We start from the raw sequence: 23,594 nt of genomic DNA, 5'->3' as shown, positions 1-23,594 counted from the left end.
ACGTTAACCCATAGGTCCGATAAGAAAAGCATTAGAAACAATTATGTTCAATGCAAGTAAGTCAAATTATATAAACTTTTGCTCCGTTCTCTGAGTTACAGTAAGAAAGTCTCTAAAGATTGTTGCAACACCACCACCTCGACCAATCGGACGTGGCTCATGCATGTAACATTAGCTTGGTGGGGTGGTCTCATTTTGACCGAAATAATCATTTGGTATGAGCCAGGTTTCGATAAGGCAAAGTATATCAAAACTGTTGTCTGTGATCATTTAATTTAAAATAACGACCTTTTAATTTAGTGATCTAATTTTTAAGAAGCCCACACTTTGGGTTTGTTTTGCTCAAGGTTTAATCTCAATCACATTTTTTCTCAGAGTTTTACCTAAATTATTATTTTGTTGTAGTATTCGGGGGACAGATACGGTCTCTATGCATTTGGATGCAGTAACAGTTTTACCGGTGGGAGGAACACAGAATAAGGTTAAAGTTTTTACCTACCGGTGGGAGACATTGTCTCTATGAGATGTTGTCAGACAGAAGATCCGCTCCTGTCCTGACTTACGCCTTTCACCCTGAGTGTGCCGGTGCAGTAGTGAAGTTAATTTGGGCTGATTGTGTTCTCGAAGCCTGGGCTTCATAAACAATGTATTAAGAATAAGCTTGAAAGAGCTCAGGCTCAAAACCAGGCGCTCTCAGCAAACAGGAAGAGACAAATAAGGCAAGCACACTTATAAGATGTCACCATTCTGCCTGTCATGTCTTGTTTTTGCCACTAGGAGCCCCCAGGGTGTTCTGTTTTGGATCCCGATTTAATTTGAGTAGTTGTTTTCACCTGTGCGTTGTTTTTCTGTAGAGTACTTAAGCCTCAGTTTTTCCCCTTAGTTCCTTGCACTAAGTTTGATTGTATTGTACTCAACCTTCTGTATTCTATGTGGAGTATTGCTTGCTTCCCGAGATGGTATTACTTTTATGACCTCTACTTTTGGTATGTGCTTGTTCCCGTGTGAACCCTACTCGGTTGAGTTTTTGATCACAATGCTCTTTTTTTATTTTGGAACTTTTCGATTACTTACTTTGGTGAAAATACTTAATAGACTGAAATTCTTATCCTGCTGTGTTTGCCTAAATCCTCTGGTGTAGTGAACATCCCTTACGCCAGAGACATAAGAGGAGTAGAATAACACTAAAGAGGAAAAGGAAATGTCATAGAATTTAATTTCAACAATGGAATGAAAAAGGTGGTTATCTTAGCCAGCATGTGTATTTTCTAATGCAAAGTCAAGCAGGTGATGCCTTTTGTTTATTAACGAGAATTTATTTTAGCTTTGTAATTATGCACATCATGCCATTAACTGGAGTTTATTTAAGTTGACTGGGTTACACAGTTCGAATTATATGACCCCTATTTATTGCCTATTTCCCAGTCTGGCAACATACTGCATATTAAAGCATCCACATTATAGAAACAGTTTAACTGTATTATCCGATCGTGCTGTATCCGTTTATTCATAATAGTTAATAAAAAGTAATCCTTTACCCAGGATAATGGATATGATGAAATTGGGATCGGACACACAACTCATGAGATGTCTCTCTGATAATAGCAAGAAAATGTAAGTATGTATTTCTTTAATGATTTATCCCCGAAACACAGAGGATGCCTACCCGACGAACTCTGTGAAACCGCTATTTATGTTCTGTCATGTATAAGGCGTGGGAAATGTCATATTGGGCATTTCAACTGTGCTGAAATAGTATTGATTATAACACCTCGTCCTATTAAGCGAATCTAACTGTTACAATATAATTTAGAAAACTGCAACTTTCGATTTGATCACAATTTAAACAGCTTAATCTTTAACTTGAAAAAGTTCATGTTTATGCTGTTACATTTTCTTGCACTTTAGAATAAAAAAAGTCAAAACTAAACAGAAAAGGAAAAGTCTGTATGGTAACCAAAGAAAAATAACATATATAATAAGCTGTTCCTTTCAAGTGAATGCTGCCATGGCTGCCAAAACATAATTTTAAAGCAAGATTTTCAAAGAATAACCGAAATTTTTTTGGTTGGTTTCGATACAAAATTCCATGTTATATTGAACAATTGTTTTAAGCATTTAACAGTAGAAGAATTGATCAATTATACAGCTGGTGCTGCAGCCACACATGTTGTGCTTCCTGCTGTTAGATATGTTTTGTGTGGTAATGTACAGTACAACATTTTTTTTTTAGGTAAGTGATTTGGTTTTGAGATTTATATTGTGCATCTAAATTCAGTATAAGGTGTGTCTGGTGAACAGGGCGGGGCGAGAGCCATGAGGGAAAGGTGCGAGGCCACCGGTTGAGTGAATGTAGTCAAGAAATGACCAAAGCAGAATTACAATAATTGCTATGTATTATCGAATCAACAAGTGAATCAGTAGGTGAAAAACTTGGGTGCAGTTCTGACCAATATGGCATTATGACAGAATTGTCACAAATAATGTGTGCTGTTACTGTACCAGGCAGTCATTCAGCCAGTTACGATACTCTCTATTGTGCCGTTGTTGAATTGAGTGAGGAAGTGGTGATTCAGGCCAAACTTCCTCAGCCGTCTCAGGAAGAAGAGACGGCTGGTCAAGTGGGATTTCCACTTTTACAATTACTGTCCATTCTGGCTCCCCATTTGCATCTAACACAATGAGGTCCTGGTCCTTTGTGTTCTGCTTCATGTTCCACTTGGGTTTCTGCTGAATTACTTACAAACTTAAATCTTAAAGCTTCCTTCTTCGTTTGGACTTTGATTTGATTGCTTGATTTGTTGCCTATAGTATCTCAGTTTTGTTATCTGAACGATCACAAATAAATCAACATTTAACACTATTTTACAATGTTTAAAACATCATAGTTTTATTTTAAACTGACAGATTCAAAAGTATTAAAATCATAACTCATTCGACTCAGTGACTATCAAAGATGTGGCATAAATTGAGACTCTCTGTCTTATTTCTTTGAAGCCAGATTGACAGTGGCTGGTGGCCTCAAATTAAATATTTTCTATTATTCTTTGCTTGATTTCTTACACAAAATAAGTAATATTGAATATATACAGTGAATGTAATATAAAAATATATCTACAACCGCACGTTACAATGTCATCAAATTGGTTAAATACAAAAACATGAAGCAGCTATGAATGAAGATCTTGAACATCTTAACAATAACTGACTCAAACTTTTTATGGGATTGTGTCTATAAATTCAATACTAACAAAACAGTCATAAATAATCCGTTCATAAACAACTAAGTAGTTCAAACTTTACTTTCCCTGGCTGCACTATTAGATTAAGAATTATGTATTCATTTATATTTTAATGAGATCTCTTGCTTCAGTTTCCAGAGAATCCCTACACAGCCACAACAGAAAGCTTTGTGGCCTTTGTTTACCTCCCACCGAGCTCGCCAGAAAGTGACGGAAATGCTTAATTAGACTTAAAATACATCTTCGTGCCTCCATACGGTGATGCTTTTCTGAGAAATGCTCTGCAGTGTGTGATTAGAACAGAACTCCACAGCGTTTACTAATGAGGATGTTATGCAGCACACGAGACGCAACTCTATTGAAATTTCCTTATTTCCTGCACAGGGTCGAAGTCAGTCAGCCTTCCAGTCATTTCATTTAGACAACATTTAAGCATTTTGTAGATGGTTTTATCCAAGGCGACTTGTGTGCATTCAATTTATTTTCATGTGCTATCTGGGAAACAAACCTTTTGCGCTGCTACTGTAACTCAATGCTCTACCACTGAGCTACAGGAAAACATTTTATTTAACCATATGTCATATAATAATATCTTCAGGCACCGCTTATTATTTTCTCTATGTAACTGAGGCCAGCTAGTAAAGAGCTCACTCCCTAACCAACAGAGACGCTCTATCGACAGATGCTAGAGACTGCGGTCTTAAGCCTCCTCGCTAGAGCGCCCAACTCGAATCTGGACCGACACTGGTTCGAGGCGAGTCTAGGCGGATCTAGCACGATCCAAACAGCAATAGTACTGAATCATTGTAATTATCTGTTCGAAGCCGATGTATTGCAATATGGAGGTGTTGTAGATATATGCAGTTACATGTTGGCAAAGGATGGCACAGAGTTGTGCTGAATCTGCCTCAATTTACACTTTATCTACTGTATATACACTCACCTAAAGGATTATTAGGAACACCATACTAATACTGTGTTTGACCCCCTTTCGCCTTCAGAACTGCCTTAATTCTACGTGGCATTGATTCAACAAGGTTGATTCGATGCCAATTCTTTAGAAATGTTGGCCCATATTGATAGGATAGCATCTTGCAGTTGATGGAGATTTGTGGGATGCACATCCAGGGCACGAAGCTCCCGTTCCACCACATCCCAAAGATGCTCTATTGGGTTGAGATCTGGTGACTGTGGGGGCCATTTTAGTACAGTGAACTCATTGTCATGTTCAAGAAACCAATTTGAAATGATTCGAGCTTTGTGACATGGTGCATTATCCTGCTGGAAGTAGCCATTAGAGGATGGGTACATGATGGTCATAAAGGGATGGACATGGTCAGAAACAATGCTCAGGTAGGCTGTGGCATTTAAACGATGCACAATTCGCCCACAGGACTGCCACATACTGGATGATTTTCCCTTTTCACACCATTCTTTGTAAACCCTAGAAATGGTTGTGCGTGAAAATCCCAGTAACTGAGCAGATTGTGAAATACTCAGACCGGCCCGTCCGGCACCAACAACCATGCCACGCTCAAAATTACTTAAATCACCTTTCTTTCCCATTCTGACATTCAGTTTGGAGTTCAGGAGATAGTCTTGACCAGGACCACACCCCTAAATGCATTGAAGCAACTGCCATGTGATTGGTTGATTAGATAATTGCATTAATGAGAAATTGAACAGGTGTTCCTAATAATCCTTTAGGTGAGTGTAACTATAAATTCTTAGTCATGAATATGACAAGTCCTGCTTAAAAAATAGTTGGAATAGGAACACATTCTGCAAATGAGCTGTGTAAAACCGTACAATTCACAGGATTTTAACAGAGAGACTCATAGGGAAAACAGATACAGTATAAACCTGTCCGTGGGCTTGCAGACAGCTACTGATTTTGTTCATTACAGCAAGACAGCTCACCTTGTCTCTGTTTGCCAATCAATCTGTTCCCTTGTCTCTCTCTTTCCGTCTGTATCACCATCTCTCGTTGAGTCTGTGCCTTCATTTCTGATTTTGCTCTGTGGTTAAAAGGCCTTGAAACGGTACAGCTGCCCGAGTGTCTGCACTGGTCTTTTATCTTCCACTAACAGCCTGTCACCAAAGACTTTTCCCTTTACCCTCTGTCGTTAGTCTTGTGAGACATCACAGTCAGGGGCATCAAAGTCATATGAATACTTAAATATCCTCATTAATATTGACTTCCAATCACATTGCGGAATCCAAGGATTACTTTTGTTATGGCAGTGTAATTCTTAAAGGTAGACTTTTGGTAATTAACAGTAGCATGCATGACTTGACCCCTAACAGAATGGATTTTGAAACTTCATTATTTCTTTGATCGGTTGAAGATAAAAATACATATATTTGTAATGTCACCATCGATTGTCTTATCTTTTAATTAAAAATGTTGCAGGAAATCAGTCAGAAGCTGTATTTTTATATCTCTTCTCATGTCCGCAGTACCTGCAAATGCAACAATAGTTTTTCATATTGCTGTTTCAACACCAACTGCATGATTCAGCTTTTGACACTATTGACCATGGTCTATTAATGAGGAAACTGGAAAGATACGGTATAAGAGGCAAAGCCTATTCTTGGTTAAAAAGTTACCTTGATGAGAGATATCAATTTGTACAAATAAATGATGTTAGATCAGATTTAATGAAAGTCATTTGTGGAGTTCCAAAGGGTTCGGTGTTAGGCCCCTTAATGTTTGTACTGTATATAAATGATATTTGTAAAGTGTCGAAAATATTAAAAATGGTTTTCTTTGCTGATGACACAAACTTATATTGTTCAGGGAAAAATTTGGAACAGCTTCTGAATACAGTGGAACTTGAATTTATGATCTTAAAAAAATGGTTGGATGATAAATTCAGTGACAATCTAAGTAAAACAAAGTTCATAATATTTGGTAATCGAAAGAGTATTAATAAAGTTAAAATTAGGATTAACAATGAGGAAATAGATAGAGTATATGAAAATAATTTATGATCTATTATAACGCCTAGAATTTATGTTGGAAACCACATATTATTCATGTAAAGAGAAAAATGTCACAATCCATTGCAATATTACATAAAACTAAACATATTCTGAATGAAAATTCATTATATATTTTGTATTGTGCCCTCATAGTTCCGTACATGACCTATTGTGTGGAGGTTTGGGGACATACATATAAAACCAATATAAACCCAATATATATGTTACAAAAAAGAGCAATAAGGATTATAAAACACGTTGACTTTCACGAACCAACAAATCAATTGTTTAGTAATTTAAAAGCTTTAAAATTTGATGATTAAGTAAATTTCTATACTGTACAGACAATGTATAAGGTTTATTATAATTTGTTTCCAAACTGTATCCAGAGGCTGTTTGAAATAAGAGAAAGCCAGTATAGACTAAGAGGAATGCATATGTTTAAAAAAATAAGGGCAAGAACTGATACAAAAAATAGATGCATAACTGTCAAAGGGGTAAATCTATGGAATAATTTGCATAAGGATCTAAAATTGTGTAATTCACTTTATAAATTCAAGAAAATGTTTAAAAATAAGGTGGTAAAAAATTATTAATTAATTCAATGTGTATAACGTTTTTTTCTTTATGTACTTAATTATAGTATCAGAAATGTGAACCATGTTGTTTTACTCAGTTTTTTTTATTTTTTTCTCTTGTCTTGTTTAGTACTTTTAAAATAATACTTACTTAGAAAAATTATGCTAAATTGATTGATAATGATGTATAAAGGGTAGGCTTAATAAGCAGAGGCTTCAGCCTACACCTTTTTCGGTTATTATGTATAGCTTTATTTTTGTGAGTGATTATCTGTGAGGAGTCTGAGGACCGAAATAAAATCTTATGTTATTCAAGAGCGGACTTTTATGCATTATTTTACTGTTGCTTCTGTTTAAGACTTTTACTATTATGCTGTTGCTCACAAAACTGAGAGAAAACCGGTAAAGTTGTTTTGCAAGCGAAATCGGGATTCTGGGCAAAAAACTACCTCTGCCGAGCAGTTTTTGCTTAAGCCGTTTATGACCTTTCCCCGATAAAAGAAAACCATTTTACGCATTTACATGACCTTACATGTTAGCAGCTTAAGTATAATCAGAGGAAGACCGTGCATATAAATGCATTCATTGACTACCAATAGAAATAATAAAAATGGTAGTCAAAGGTGCCCCAGAACTCCTAAATTCTTCAAAATATATTTTGTGTACAATATGACCAAAAAATACAATACTGTTTCCTGCTATGGAAGTCAATGATGTCCCAGAGATGTCAGTTGCTATAACATTCTTCCAAATATGTTTCATTGTCTTCATCAAACTTGATTTTCATTTTCAAAATTTGTATACCTTTAAGAAGGCAAAAACTTTTTTTTTCCTTTGACACCAGGTTTTGTTCTTAAAACCTTGTTCAACCTATTATAATACATCAATTATATTTGGTGGTCTAGCTGTTTCAGAGGTCTATAGAAAGCACACTGTGACAACTGACGTCAACCCTGGAGTGAAGCGCATGCTGACTTTCAAATGGAACCTTCACCACTGCTCTTGCGGACCTATTACCAATATTTGTCTGACATTCCCTTTAATTCTGCCCTACAATGAAACACTAACATAACATGACTTTCTAAACATTTGTTTTAAACAAACTTCAGCTCGTCTGCTTTGAAATAGGATATAGGGAGCAGCACAACAGTGTTAGTTTTAATAAAGCTGAAATAGTCAAGACAACATTCACTCTTAAACGAACAATTATAGCCCTCCGAAGATGCCACACATTAGCCTTTGATAGAGCTCTGTATGATGTTATATCATGAACTGAGCCAGAACCAGATGATTAGGGTGAACTGCCACGAGCCTGTTATAGTTCATCTTGAATCTGAGTCTGGTAAGACAGCGGCAGGCCACTTTCATTGCCGTTTCAAGTAGCCTGTTTGATCTCAACCTCCAGGCTCATATTAAAGGACTACGAGGACCAACAGTAGTCTGTCATTAGCCATGACACTTTTATCTGCAAAGCTAACATCAAAGCCAATGTTCGGACAATATCATTCATAAATCATGATGGAAATGCCATGGTTATAATTTTGTGCAAAACCACCGAAGCAACATATTAGCAACATTTATTTGTCTGTTCTTGTGAATGGCACAAATCAAACATTAGTCTTTACCCTATAGCAGATTATATAGCACAATTTTTCTTTGCTGTTCTCTTTTCTTGTCTTGAACACCAAATCAGTCCCTCAAAATTACTACACAAGCAAAATAAGTCAATCCAAACAGGAGGAACTAACATCTATCAAAGCTAGATGGATGTTTGTCTGTGAATTGAGGTCATGCAAAAGCCCTTTCGTGGACAGGAAAGTGCATTGTTCTGTGCGAAAGTATCCGTTTGAGGTTTACAAGAAGCCTGATGCATTACTTTTACCTACAGTCTGTCTGCGATTTTTGAAGTCTTTCAAATTAAAACATGAAATTTGCATTACACTGTAAAATCACTGATTTCAACTAAGAAAATTTCAGAAATACATAAAGGAAATTCCAACAATAATGCCAACAGTCTAAAATCATCAATCCTTTAGGCAGTATGATAGCCTTTTATCCACAGCAACAAGCATACTGTACCTCACTTAGCCTGTTGCTTAGTTACCAACAATTTCTAAACGTTTCCATCCAGCGAAACGTCTGCAGACAATGTGCATGTTAATGTTTTTGCTGGGAATTTCATCCTTGTCACCATTCATTACATTAAATATGCACTGTGCTTGCACATTATCATAAAAAAATATATGCATTTTTTAACAAATGTTTTCTGGTTAGAAATAATAAAAATATTACAATTAGCCAATAGGCATATAATAATTTGCCTTGAGGTTGAGAAGCAAGGTAAAACATGACTCAGAAATATCAATATTTACAGCGAATTGCTGCCTGTAAACTCCAGAGACTCAATACATAATGAAAATAGAGAAGGTATGAATGAAGCATTTGGAAGCTGAATAAGTAAACATTTAAAACTTGACATGCTGATGATTCCTATTGAAAGATTAGATAGATTCAGACAGGTGTAGCTAAGCTGAAACTGTCTTTAAACATTGAGCATTTATTTCAATAATTGTTTTTTAGAGATACCGTAAAAGCAATGCCTGGGGCTAGAGCAGTACGGATAAATTTGCTGAAGAGAACAGACCCTATTTTGGATGCTTTTTAGTCTATGAGAATAATAAGCTATGCAGGAAGAACGAAAAATCAGGTGCTACTGGCAAGGTAGGCTACCTTTTTGGATTTAAAATAAAAATAAATCAAATCAGTACTTTCTTTTATTTGATTTTATTTCTGGAGCGTTTTGCTATTTTTTTTATTTCTTTAGCAAAATTCGTAAAAGATATAGGCCCTATAAGAAAAAACAGTATTTATTATACCAATATTTTAAACTATGTTATACTGAACATGCTGTTTGTATTCCACAGCAGACCTGTCATGGTAATTTTAAAATGTGTATTTTTCCACTAAATGCACCTATGCATTTGTCATATCATATTTTTACCATTATTTTATTTATAGGGTCACTGTGCATATTTGATTATTACGTTTTTTTTAGAATAATAGTCAACTTATCAAAACTATGTAACACAAATGCAATTTTGGACATTGTTCTTTATTGTAGCCACTCCTAAGATTTGTCAAATATACTTTTAGCATTTTATCAACTTTTTTAAAAGCATTGAGGAGCTTCCATCTACACTATGTTGTGCTCTTTTTGCTGCTTTTGTTAAAAAAATATACGTAGGCTTTACAATAGCAGTGTTTACAACAAAACATGGTTAGATGAAAATTTTTATAATATAGAATATGACAATTTATATTGACACATCTTGCAAGATGTGTCAAGATCCTGCATGAACTAATTAAGAAGTAAAAATCACATTTTACAAATAAGTGAGATAAAATCATGTACCGGTAAACCATGTCCTCCCTCACTGCCTTTCTGCTTTAACCTTTTACAAAAAGTCACAGTGTTGAATATACTGATGAAATTACCTTTATTGCCTATGTTTTTCTTGTTTATGCATTGAAATCTAAATTACTGATCCCTCTTGACAGATGTTCCAGGACTTAAACATAAGGTACTCTAGATATTCATCAGTACATTGGGTTCCGTAATAGATCATGTTTACATAATGAATTAAGGCATTAAAGCTGGGATCTGCCATTTGCTTTGCTCCTAAGCTGTGGCCTGTTTACTGCAGATGACATTCATCTCAGTCAAAGTCAGATGTTTAATGTGTATGAAACTAACAAAAGCAACAGGCTCCTAGATAGCAAGTAAATCAGAATTTGTATGGCATGTTCTCCAACACACAAAAATTAGTCATTTAGGATTTCTCATTACACTGAGAGGGAAAATCAGGGGTAATGACTGTTCTGCAATGTAATTAACAACGGCCAACTCTCCCTTTATTTCTTATTGATCGAAGGATCCGTGCTTGATCTGCCTGACATTGGATTTGAATTTATAGATGTTTCCTACTGCATAAATCTAGTAGCTTGCATTTGAAACATGTTTTCGATATATTTGCAACTGCTAATGTGAATGCAAGGAAATGAAAACCCCTGTTTTAGTTATATTATTGTGGATCTGATAATAAACACACTGAGTTCGATCTATTGACAAAATCTTTTGTTTATTATGTTGTTAAGTATTTGTGTTTGTAATGCAATGAATAAGGAATTTGTGATTGAGGTCTGTGTTGCCTAAGGACCACGGTTTAAAGAGAGAACAGAAATATCCTTAAAATAAAATATTGTTTATCCTTGTATTTTCCTACATCCTCAAGCGACCTGTGAACCTTTGATTTTGGAACGAACCACTTATTTGGAATGCAATCGCTGTGTTTTCTAAACACATACATTTCAAGAATCAGGTCTAGTGTATGTATCTTTTGCATTAAATGGATGTGATACCTGTGAGAAGGTCTGTGATGGTCCTGTTCCCACTGCAGCACTGGATAGGTGTCTGTGTTGTGGGCTGGGGTAAGGACCCGGTTAGAACAGGTGCAGGAGCCAAGCTCTGGTCCTCAGCTCATGCCGCCTGAACTAATTAAGTTCAGAGGCTTTGTAAGGGCGTGCTTGGTTACTTTGGTAGGCTATGTGGACTCAATGTGCAGGGATTTACCTGAGGGATGTAATGAACATGGTCTTTTTTAAATCACATGTCCTTTGTTTGTTCTCATGGGAAAGAGTCTTCTCCACGCTCCCCTTAATCCTGTATTTGAAACCTCTTTTAACCAGTCCTCCCATTTCTTCTCTCTCGTCATTTATCTCTCTGGTATACCCTCCTTCATAACAGAAACTTGTACAATAGGTTTTGTTTTGAGGGCAGACACTCACTACCTTGGGACTTGTATTGCATTCACCAGCATTTCTAACTTCCTTTGACAGGAGGATTAGACAGGGCTAAATGTCTTTCTCAGGACTGACGCAGAACAGACAACAGGACTTAACAGCAATTACATTTTCAAGCTGTGTTGTTTTGGTCGATTAAACAAACCTTTACTATACAATTCTCAGAATCTACATAAATATACAGAAAAATAAATATATAATAATTCATAATTTCACACAGCGCATTTTATAAAAATTGTGTAGTCACAATGTGTAGTCTACTGTGTAGTCACAATGCATTAGTGCTTAATTGTTCAAAACTCTTGATTTACAATTCAACTGTAAACCTTAAGTTAGTGAGATATGAAGTCATTTTGCCTGGAAAAAACAGAATATGGCACCATCATAACATATGAATACATTTCATCTCATGGTAATTCCTAACTACAGTATTTTGTGAGGTGGCTAATTCATACGAGTTTGTACAATTTTCTTTTTGCAAGTTTTAGCACAACTTGCTTTTGCAGCAGTGACATTTAGGGCTGTCGTTAAGGATGGGATTCAGTATTGCTTTTTCAATCAATCATACATTTTTGTACAATTCACATGATTTGTAAATTAAACCTCGAAAGTAACAAATTTTGTGCGATCAGGTTGTGCATTGTATAATCTCATACAATAGGTATAATATACCTTCTTTTAAAAGGTTTCTACTGGGAAGAAAAAGCTTAACATAAAAATATTGTCTTTATGTATACATTTTTATGTCTGTGATGTTGAGTGTTAAGTAAGAAAACATATCAAAAAATTATTTTCATGTTAAGTGTTTTAGTATGTTCCCTGTTAGCTGACCATGGGAAGTCGAACATGATCACCTGAACAGTCTTGAATGCAGCATTGGGATTTAATTTTATAGCTAGATTATACACTTTATATATATATATAAAATAATATTTTCCTTTTTATCATTCATTTTGATAGCCTGTAGCTACTTATGGTAAACAAATGATGACAGAATGCCTTTTACACTAAGTCATTCTAAACAATGTGTGCTAATATAATGACTTATATAAAATAAATCTTTTTCTTAACTTTCTTTGGTTGGGTTTGATCGATATAGTGGCCTATATTAAGCATATAGTTTTGGAACATTATGAGAAAGGGGAACAGATTTCTTATTTTTGCCTCTCAGAAATGGGCACCTGCTTACCTAAGAAGAGTGATTAGTTTAGTTAAACAAGTAAAGACATCTTTGTCTCAGGACTAAGGCTTTTAGCGCTTTTTTATCGTCAAAGGTCAAACAAAAACAACACTCAATTATTGAAAATGTTTGAAATGGGATGAAGTCATGTCAAACCATGTGGCACAGATATCAATTGAATTTGAGAAATATATATATGTGAGTGAGTCACCAGTGTAAATATAAACACAGTATTCCAGGAGTATTTTTGAAAAGCTTAAGGCTTAGACAAATATGTAATTGAAAGTCTAAATCTTGTTTTAAAATTAAATAGCCATGTTATTATCAATGCACTTTTTAAACATATTGACATGTTCGAAATAATTAATAAAATACACAAATATAATAATAAACAAATAAAAATAGGTTTAATAAAGTTCAACAATATAATGTGTGTAGACATTGTGTCATCTACCCTCATGAAATATGAATATTGTTCAAAATCTTACATACAGCAATAAATCAATATTAATGCAGTCAAACTCATTACTAAAGACATTTTTAGGTGGCTAATTATTGCAGATCAGTTCAGAAACTTTAACTTAAGTCACATAAGCCCTGGTTTGCTGAAAACCACACACAGTGAAAATGGACAGTATTAAATTACAGCTCTTTGCCCTAATTACCAGAGCTTTGCCTCAGGAAGCTGCTGTGGGCTTCCATGGTGTGCTGAAAGCAAGAGGACATTAACATAAATGAGAGGGTCTGAAGGGGATCGATATAAATACCTGCACACGCCCTGCTCGTGTCACACAGGTGGGCAGATGCGCTACATTTAGGACGTAGCCTGTAAGTAGGTGAACATCTACGGTCATGACCTGCCAGGCATTTAGCGCCAGTGATTCCTTCACTACTCTGAGCGGAGAATCAGCTGCCCTGCCTCTGCTCATGCACCACACTGGACCTTCCGACTGCTTACCTGTCGCCAGCCACGCCAACATGATTTCTTCAGGTAAATCTGATGCGGCAATCTAACAATGCATTTTTTAATTGGTGGGTTGTGACCCGAAAATGGGTCTGCTATGAAAGGGTCACTGTCATCAGGAAAAATGCCAAATGCAAATAAATAAATGCAACTAAACCATTTAATTGTGTATAGTTTGGATTGGGAAATACATAGAGTAGCGAAACAGTTTTTAAAACGATCAGAAAATGCTTCCCTTTGTTTTGTTGTTGATGTAAAAGTGCACTGGTAAAGTGAGACAAGTACTATAGTCATATGGATAATATGTAATCTATGCATTTAAAAAAAATCTTATTCAGGTAGTTATATTTAATAGTTCTACATTACATAACTTGCACAGGCCTAACAATACAGTAAGCTATGTTCATTTTAATACATTTCATTTTTATTTTAGTTTTAGTTTAGCTTACCTTTTGTACCGGTTTGTGGTACTATTTGATGCTCAATGTAGAATCTTCAACCTGAAGCTACACCAGAGGAAAAGGGTTAATATAACTTAAACACATATGTGTCCCAAACTTACTTTAATATTTGTAAGACCTCTGCAAAATAATCTTTAATCGTTAAGTACTTTTAATGTAATTTAATAAAATGAATATATGGTATAATATATATTAATATTAATATACTTTTTAATAAAAATCTATTATATAACCAAATACAGACCGAAGTTAACTTCGGGCCTGGGTTGTGTGTCCGATGAAACCATCTATTGTTTGTCTAAAAGGAAGTAAATTCTAACATACATCTTAAAGTTGTAAAATCCCAATTTATGGCAATAAAATAATCACAAACACTGCTGTATTTTATGAAACATTTTAAGTTGGAGACCAATAACTAGACTTTCATAGATATGTATTCACAGTGAGAAAGCAGCATTTATCCCTGGGGAATATTTCTCATAAAGGGTTTTATGTGGAGAAGAGAAAGGTGGAGAAAGAGAGAGTCTGGGCTATAAGTGGATGTCCTTTTAACCTAGTCAATGTGACCCTAAAGTTCACATATTCTTCAGTATTATCTCCAATCCACACTGCTGTCATCACTCACAATCATTCAGAGGAAATGACCTTTAAAGAGATCACATCTCCTGTTCCCAGAGGAAATGTGTTTGGAGAAATATCGTGCAGCATTTAATCGTCACGTCTGCTAGTGACTGTGCCTGAGAGGAGAAAGAATACAACTTGTATTCAATTAACAAATTCTGAGAAATGTGTCTGTATTTCTGACAAATGTTTTCAAGGGCACTGGTACAATTGGCTGAAAGTCCTCAATTAAAGAGATGATTAACATTTAATTGAGTTGAACATTGTTTCATAATTTTTTTATCAGTTATTACAGCCTCAATGGTGCAATGTTTAAACAAAATTTATATATAAAAGTAAAAGGGGAAACTATATAATACGGTAATGAAGTAAATACAATCGGGCAGCAAAATAAAATAAATACACAGTAAAATAATGAGTTAAGAGAGATCATTAATGTAGTGCCAAAAAGTTGTCCATATCTGCCAAAAATCATCAGATTTTTGGCAAAAGTGGGAGTAACACAGATATTTGAGCAATCCACATTTGAAAGAAGATACCTGGGGGGTGACCACAGTAACAATATACATTTCTTTGCTAGATTAACCAAGATTTAAAAAAAAGTATTTAGTATACAAATCGAATATGGTCTCTACTCCAATAGATAATGTATATTATGTAATTCCAAAGAGAAACAAAATTGCATCTCAAGGAGGTTTTGTAAGAAATCATGCACTTTAGTACAGGAAGAAATAATTTTTTCACAATACCAACAGCAATGGAGAAATGTTCCTTTATATTTTTTACAATTAAAACAAAGACCAGAAGAGTTTCTATAAATTATTTTCAAACGTAATGGTGTACGGTAAATTATATTAATGAACTAAAGTTCATGAACCCCCAGTGAAGTAAACAAATCTGCATTATCCATTCTGTGACCTAAAATCCTTTTCCCAGACACTCTTCAAACCCTCTAAAGAGGAATTACATGTGTAAGCCAAGACATCATATATGACAGATATTAACCCCTTGGAAAAACTGTTTGTTCAGTGGCAGTAAATTAGTCTTAGTTTTACATTATCAAACAAAGGTTTTATGAAGTGACATAATTGAACCTATTTAAAATAATAAGATTGTAGTATGTTATATCTAAATGATATTTGTTCAGAAGATTTTAACGTGTAACCTAAAAATAAGCAAGATATATTTGAGGTTCCTCATTTGAACGAAGTTAACAGACTAATATTTTGCAGAGTAACAGGAAGGTCAAGATTAAAAGCAAAGTAAAATTAAGTATTTTTAAGATATCTTTTGACATGTTTTGACATCTCTCCATGCCAGAAATGTGTTTTCGAAATAGTGAAAATGTTTTCAATGCATTGGAGTTTTTTTATATTTATGATGAAAGGCAGAACTTTAATTGGGAGAGGTGCACAAGCCATTGTTTCCATGTTAAAGAAGCCATAACTCAGACAGCTTCTGCATATCTCATGTTATTCTTGAGTACTTACAGAATAGTATCGTAGTATCGTTCAAATATCAAATAGTTTGATCACATTTATAAGACAGATGCAGCTGTATGAATATTTCCAAAAACATGCAATGCCTTCCGGGAGAATTGTCCAATAAGAGACTAAGAAAAGTTGTTACGAAGCGTATTTTCAAAACCTGTACGAACGCTGGGGGAGTGTATCGAGCACAGAAATACTACGTCATACATATGTCCAACTCGGTTTTTTTGCAAGTTGACAATGTCAAGCGAGAGAAGACAAAACGTTTAACCTTGTAAATAAGTCAGAATGCATGAAACACTGACTCTATGTGGCTTAAAGTGGCCATGCAACAGTCTTTTCCTTATATAAACTGACCATATGCTTTATCTGTGCTGACCAATAATAGAACTAAAAGTTTGATAAGGCAGCCCCTCCCTTTCTTTTGGTTTAATTAATTTGTTCAAATTAAGACAGGGCATTTTGTGATTACAAATGAATTCAGAAAAGAGGACGTCACACCCCTGCCACATACGCCTTTCAAAGCAAAAGGGTTCTGAAATGAGCTCTTTGTAGTCACTGAAGCGTGAGGGCTGGCATTTAGCTATTTTATCAGTTCAATTAATTTTGGGCCCAAATTTTATTTCTTGAGGGTGACAAAAATTAATTCCCATTCAACTCTGTCGAAGGCTTTTTTTAAGCGAAGGAAGTTTTTATGTTTGAGTTAAATTTATAACATACATAAAAGTCGACATATGTTATCTGTGCTGAAGCAAGATTTTAAGAATCCTGTCTGATCTGGTATAAATTACATGTGGTAACGCAGTTTCAATATCCTCTATTTCGACCAGTTTGCAAACCATAATACTTTATTTCAATAAAAAACACATGATGGGGCAAAACAGGAAATAAACACAAAAAATGGTGGACAACCATTTCTAAAACAAAACCCTTCCCATTAGGGGGCAAAAAAAAGAAATAAAACCGTAGGCCAAAAAACCTCACTTATTTAAGGGCAGGACAGGAACAAGGCAGACTAGGACACAAGCTAGAAGTCCAACCGAACCAGCACAGGACTGGTAACAAGAGGGTCTTAAATGGAGAATACCAACAAGGAATAATTACACTGGGAAGGTGAGGGGAATGAAACGCTAATGGGAAGATAGACGGGGAAACAAGGGGGCAGGGGCCAAGACACTCGACAAGAGAGCACATGGCACAACAAAGGCAAATTTTATTTTCTGTCCAATAATTCTTGAGCTATTCACATTTGAATTATTGGACGGATAATGAAAATTCACCAGTATCATCCCCAACCATTTGGGATGCGGCTTAAAGCTATACAATCAGAGGTCATATTATTTCTTATACTTCTACACGGAAACAAAATGTTTTGTTAGTCAGCAAGGAAGAATTGAATCTCCAGATCCTGGTGGTCCTGTGCTTGCTTAAATCCATATCTAAATAAACAGGACTGAGCATGGTCGGACAAAACAATATAACCAATTTGGCAGGAAGTTACAGCTTGGAGGCATTGAGTAGGACTCAAAATATAATCTATTCATAGATTAACAAGCATATTCTTTACTGCCATTGTTAAATTCCCTCCAGACATCGAATAAAGCCGGTTTCATGGCAAAGTTCTTCAAGGATCTGGGAAGATCTGGGGTTAGTTTAAATGATTCTGAAATAGATTGATCTGTTTTTGATCCATGACACAATTGAAGTCTCCAACACAGACCCCCATGCCCTTACAATATTGATTACATGTAAGAATAATTTTGGAGTCTTCATTTGGAGCATACATATGAAGTATAGTAATGGGTTACCCATACTGTACTTGTAATTAAAACATATCTTCCCTAATTCATTCTGTGTTCTAAAACAATGGGAACATGTTTACTAATTAAAATCTTCCTTGTGCTTGTTTTAAAAGATGAGAAAAATATCTGTCCCACCCAATCTCGCTTTAGTTTCGAATGTTTTGAGTCCGATAAATGTGTGTCTTGAAACACGGAGATAGTAGGTTTATATTTTTTCCTCTTAATCACATATCCTAGCCCATTGACATTATATGTAATAAATCTGGTTGCATTAAACTTTGTCATGCAATACAGCAACATCATTTTAAAACAGATACCACCAAACTGATTTTAACTCAACAACAACATGTTTCATTTGTTTTAAATGAATGCCACCCACTACCCCAGGAAGCAGTGAGGAGATTGGCAAGACAAACTGTAATTTATTGAGATAAATTGAAATTATGTAGACGTGTTTAATCAGCTCAGTTTGCGCAGCTGTTACTTTTCCACAGATAATTATTAAAGCAGACATATTATTACATTGACGTGTTGATAGCTAAATTAGCATGTACTTATTTAGTCTCAGTTTCGTCTCACATGCAAAGCTTACCAGATTGAGTCACATCCCTGCACATTGTTTGCTATCATAAAGCTCTTGTGCATAATTACTAAACTGTGCAATTGAACTCTGGCTTTCAGCCAGGAGACACAAAACCCTGTTCATTTCAAATGAAATGTTTTGGCATATCTATTCATACATATACTGTATGCCCTCTGTCAACTCCACCTGCAGTAAGTGAGTCTTTGCGATGTCAGAGTGTGGGCTCTTTGAAAGTTTGAAGAGCTATAATGTAAAGGACTTGTTATCGTATTGTAACACTTAACTGTTGGCACGTAGGATACGGATGGAATAAACCAATGATTTTTTATGGGAGTTTATGGGTTGACTGTCTGATTAAACTAAGAGATTATCATACTTTTTGGTCATCATGCAAGAGGATCATCATGACATACTTAAAGTATTTTGTGGAGGCTGTTCTTGAAAAGACAAAGCACTACTTTTTTGTATAATGGTGCTGGTTTTACCTCCCACAGTTTGACTTCTGTTAAACTGTGGGAATCTGTTAAAAAGTTTAGCTGAAGTTGTGTCTGTCTGCCATGAATGTATCACTGATTTTAATTTATTGTCTGGTTTATTCCCCTCAGGTCTACCACTCGTACAGTCGTCCAAACGTTCTCATATGCACCTGTCCGCTTCTGCTTTGGGCAACGCATCAGCCAGCCTGCACTACCCAATGCCCCCATGTCATTATAGCAACCAGCAGACCACCTATGGCATGATGGCAGGTGTGACAATAATGCGCTAGTGCAAAAAGTATTATGTCTAAGCGCACATGCATTGTTTTAATGTCGTGACTTTGTTCCTGCAGCACAAGAAATGCTCTCTGCCAGCATCTCACAGACTCGCATCCTTCAGACCTGCAGTGTTCCTCATGCCAACATGGTCAGTGGAGACAACTCATTAATAGGTAAAACCTGTGCTAATATCAAATCCTAAACAGAACAGCTTAAGTTGTGGAATCTTTTGCTGTTTTCCCACTTCTGCCAAATTCATGCAAACTGAACCGCTAAACCCAGACACACTCAACACAATTTATTTCTATAACACATTTAGCAATTTTCCAAATCAGAAAATATATTTTGAAACAAGCAGAAGACACAGAAAAAAGAAAATTTAATAGATGCATACATTGAATGTAATTATCATTACTAAGTGTAAAAATAAAAGTCTATTTGTATGTTAAGAGAGAGAGAGAGAGATTTTTATTTAGCCTATGTCAGGCTTCCACCTAGTGTCTGAAGAAAGAAGTAACACGTGTAGCATTATCTGTTGTGGTGCTTTGTTAAAGAAATAATAATCTTGAAATCGAATTTCTATATCTGGTGAGATAAATTAGATTATTTTGCAAGTATTTCGCCCAATGGCTATTAAATCCTAGCTTGTATCACATTAGCTAATAAAAACCATTCTACTCAGCAAAGAACCTATTCGTCAAGTCCTTTGAATAGCTTGAAGAATTTTTTTCTGCTATGAACAAATGATGGAACAGAAATATTCTGTGAGTGTTGAAGGTTATTTATAGACTGCAAAAAAAACGTTTAACGAGCCTTTAGGGGTGTATTATTATGATCAAAAACAAAAGAGTGGATCCTGCAATTGTCCACATTGAATTTAACCAGGCATACCTTTCAAACAGGATCAAAACAGCTAAATACAATTCCAAGTGAACCAAGGATATGCACTGACTATATTCAGCCACAAGAGGACAACACAGATCAATGTATTTTATAAAACACCCTTACATTGAGCATTTTGTAGATTTGCTAAATACTTAGTACTCAAGGGTGTAAAAATGTTATATTGTTATGTTTTTATTTAAATATCTTTTAAATATAAGTTAGTCAGATTCAGACTAAATAAGGTTCAGAAATTTCCCAAGGCTTAATATTGTATCCCAAGCAAAAATATTTTATTTTTTATTTTCATAAAACAGTATCTTTAGTTTTACATGTAGGCCTAAATCACAATAAAGAAAGAAAATAGGGGGCTGAGGAGATATTCCCATTGAAGAAGCTAAGTCAGGTTAATACATTTAATTTTCTTAGTGTATTCATTTTGCCAGGCATAGACATTATAAAAAAAATATCTGAAAGTTATAGCTGTAACAAAAGTAGTGATGTTTTTTTCAAAATTAACAATGGTTTGATAGCTACATTATATAAACTGCATAAATGTTCTTTATCACAACAACACCCAAATAAAATACAACTTACCTAGTAATTTACGTAGTGCAGGACTATATCTTAATCAAAGATACTCTGTTTCTGTCATGATCTTTTTGCACAGTTGTTATCTCTGACCACAGCCTTTATTTCTATCTTCTTTCAATCCAATAGGAGCTTTAGCCCCATGCCTCTATAAGTTCCCTGAGCACAGTTTGGGTGGAGGATCTTGTGCTTTGAGCCACAGCTTCCCACCGCTGCCACAAGCTCTTCTCACTGATGAACCCACTCTCTGTGACATCAAGCAGGAGCTGCGCAGGAAAAACCGGCCTTTGGAAGAGCCCCCAGATATGGATTCTCCTCAAATCCGCGAACTGGAGAAGTTTGCTAATGACTTCAAACTGAGAAGGATCAAACTGGGTTTGTTCTTTTTTATTTGGACCTAATGGTTTATGATATTAGAAGACTACACAACATCACTATATACTGAATGTGACATGCTGCAGCAAGCCCACAGATCATACTCAGAAAATCCAAAGCTTCAATGAGTTTCACATGATGCAATGCAACAAGTAAGGAAATGCACAGGGTTTTATCAAAATCATATCTTAGCACATTGCCGTATGAATATCTTGAGCTATAATTACTTTGTATCTACAAATCTCTGGAAGATTTGAAGATTTATTTGGGATAGTTGGTAGAAAATAAACTAAATACACAATATGTCTATGAAATAAGTACTGATTTGAACTTGGATCATAAATGTTTGATCATATTTGCATTATTATCACCAAAATAGATCCACTCTAATCTGTTCTGGTATAACATACTGTACTATTTCAGTTCAATCTATTCAACATGAAACAAACTGTGGTTGGTTGCTTTACAACACAGTCTTGACTAAGTGGGCAGTACTACACTATGAAACACTATAAAAACACATTTATAAATAGAAAATATATTTTAACAAACCATCAAGGAAAATCCTTTGCTTTTTCATTCTTATTACTATCAACTAACTTTGATTGACAGGTTACACACAGACCAATGTGGGTGAGGCACTGGCGGCCGTGCACGGCTCTGAATTTAGCCAAACCACCATCTGTCGCTTTGAGAACTTACAGCTCAGTTTCAAAAACGCCTGCAAGCTCAAATCCATCCTGGCAAAATGGCTGGAGGAGGCTGAGCAAGCCGGTGGTGAGTCAACAGCTAAATGCCAACTCTTAAGTGTGATTTTTAAATGTATTCTTACCCACCACCATTCTATTGCTCTTGAGCAACAATTAAATCATAAGACTGAAGAAAGCCTTTCACGTATCTGTAATTTGTCTCAGCTCTTTTTAATGAGAAGATGGGCATGCATGAGCGTAAACGAAAACGGAGAACAACCATCAGGTAAACGGGGAATTTGAACCACATTAAGGAAACAAAACCCATTATATCAGCATCTCCATCTAATTATTATCTAATTAATTCTCAGTCTCGGGGCGAAGGAAGCCCTAGAAAGGAATTTTGTGGAGAAGAGTAAACCCTCGTCTCAGGAGATTTTGCGACTGGCAGAGGGCCTGCACCTGGAGAAGGAGGTGGTCCGTGTGTGGTTCTGCAACCGCAGACAGAGGGAGAAAAGAGTCAAAACCAGCCTACACCACAGCTCATTCATGGCCAAAGAGATTGCATCCTGTAGGCCCTGAAAACCTTCTCATGATGCACTGTGCAAAAAAGCACCTTTGGGAGAATCAACACAAGCCTTTGGCAGTCACTGGGTTTCCAGTACAAGAGTTATATCTTAGAACTAATGTTTTACTTTTTACAGATCACAAAATAAGCATAGTAACCATTAATGAAATGTTATGGTGTTATTGTTCAAATACTCGCTCTCTCACACAGTTTGAGCATCCTGACTAGAAACACCGGATCGTCTAAATGCTGTGAATTTAGAGCTTTTCTAACCAGTGGTTGGTTTAGATATTTTGTTTGAGTTGAGTGGCACAAAAATTATAAACTTCATCTTTCTGGCATAATGGAATGTTTGTGTTATGAGGTCTATGCAAAAGGGACCATTTATAAGTGCTGTCACGGCAGAACGGCGTCTTGATATCTCTGGTATAATAATTTGATTAAAATATAATCTATTCACAGTTTAATATATTGGCTAAATATGCAAATATAGAAAGAATTGTGTTTGTGGTTCTCAAATCTTTTTCTGATGTCATTTGTACAGATATAATTAATGTTAAAATAAATTATTAATAGTGTAGTCACACTTGATTTGTTATATTATCATAAGATCTCATAAGTCATTAGTCACTCTGCAAGAAACTGTTGGCATTTAAAATGCGAAAAACGTGCTTTCCATTAATTTACAACAACGATGGTAAGTGTGATCCAGATTATTTGTAGGCCTACTGTAACAACGCCATGGTGCATACTAATTAAGTCCACCTGATATCTGCTCCACAGAGGAGCCCTGTCCTGTCTGGCTTTGACTGAGGGAGTTTTTCTGCTGTATTATATTGCTCCTGACAGCGTTATAATGAGGCCTCTCACCTGCACACAAGCGCTCTCAGCAGAGAGATACGGGTGATGATCTACAATATCATCATCTTACTGCCATTGGTTTTGTCCCATAACACCCTACTGTAGTG

The 23,594-nt window shown here is 35.6% G+C and overlaps 1 protein-coding gene across 2 annotated transcripts; it reads left to right on the top strand.

Moving 5' to 3' along the window:
* Positions 1-889: 889 nt before the first annotated feature.
* pou1f1 (POU class 1 homeobox 1) lies at positions 890-23,211 on the top strand. Of its 2 annotated transcripts, XM_079463779.1 has the most exons (8): positions 890-986; positions 1,543-1,614; positions 19,372-19,512; positions 19,596-19,694; positions 21,124-21,369; positions 21,982-22,146; positions 22,284-22,344; positions 22,430-23,211. In XM_079463779.1, exons 3-8 carry the CDS (start codon positions 19,407-19,409, stop codon positions 22,638-22,640), a joined length of 888 nt encoding a protein of 295 aa, XP_079319905.1. In that variant the 5' UTR covers positions 890-986; positions 1,543-1,614; positions 19,372-19,406; the 3' UTR covers positions 22,641-23,211. The 2 variants fall into 2 exon arrangements, with proteins under 2 accessions (XP_079319905.1, XP_079319904.1); XM_079463778.1 differs by lacking the exon at positions 1,543-1,614 and having other exon boundaries at positions 896-986; positions 22,430-23,210.
* The last annotated feature ends 383 nt before the right edge of the window (positions 23,212-23,594 follow it).

This window comes from Barbatula barbatula (assembly GCF_947034865.1).
Source record: "Barbatula barbatula genome assembly, chromosome: 9".
NCBI lineage: Eukaryota > Metazoa > Chordata > Actinopteri > Cypriniformes > Nemacheilidae > Barbatula > Barbatula barbatula.
Note: the sequence above shows the minus strand (reverse complement) of the source record. Positions and strands in the feature narration are given on the sequence as shown.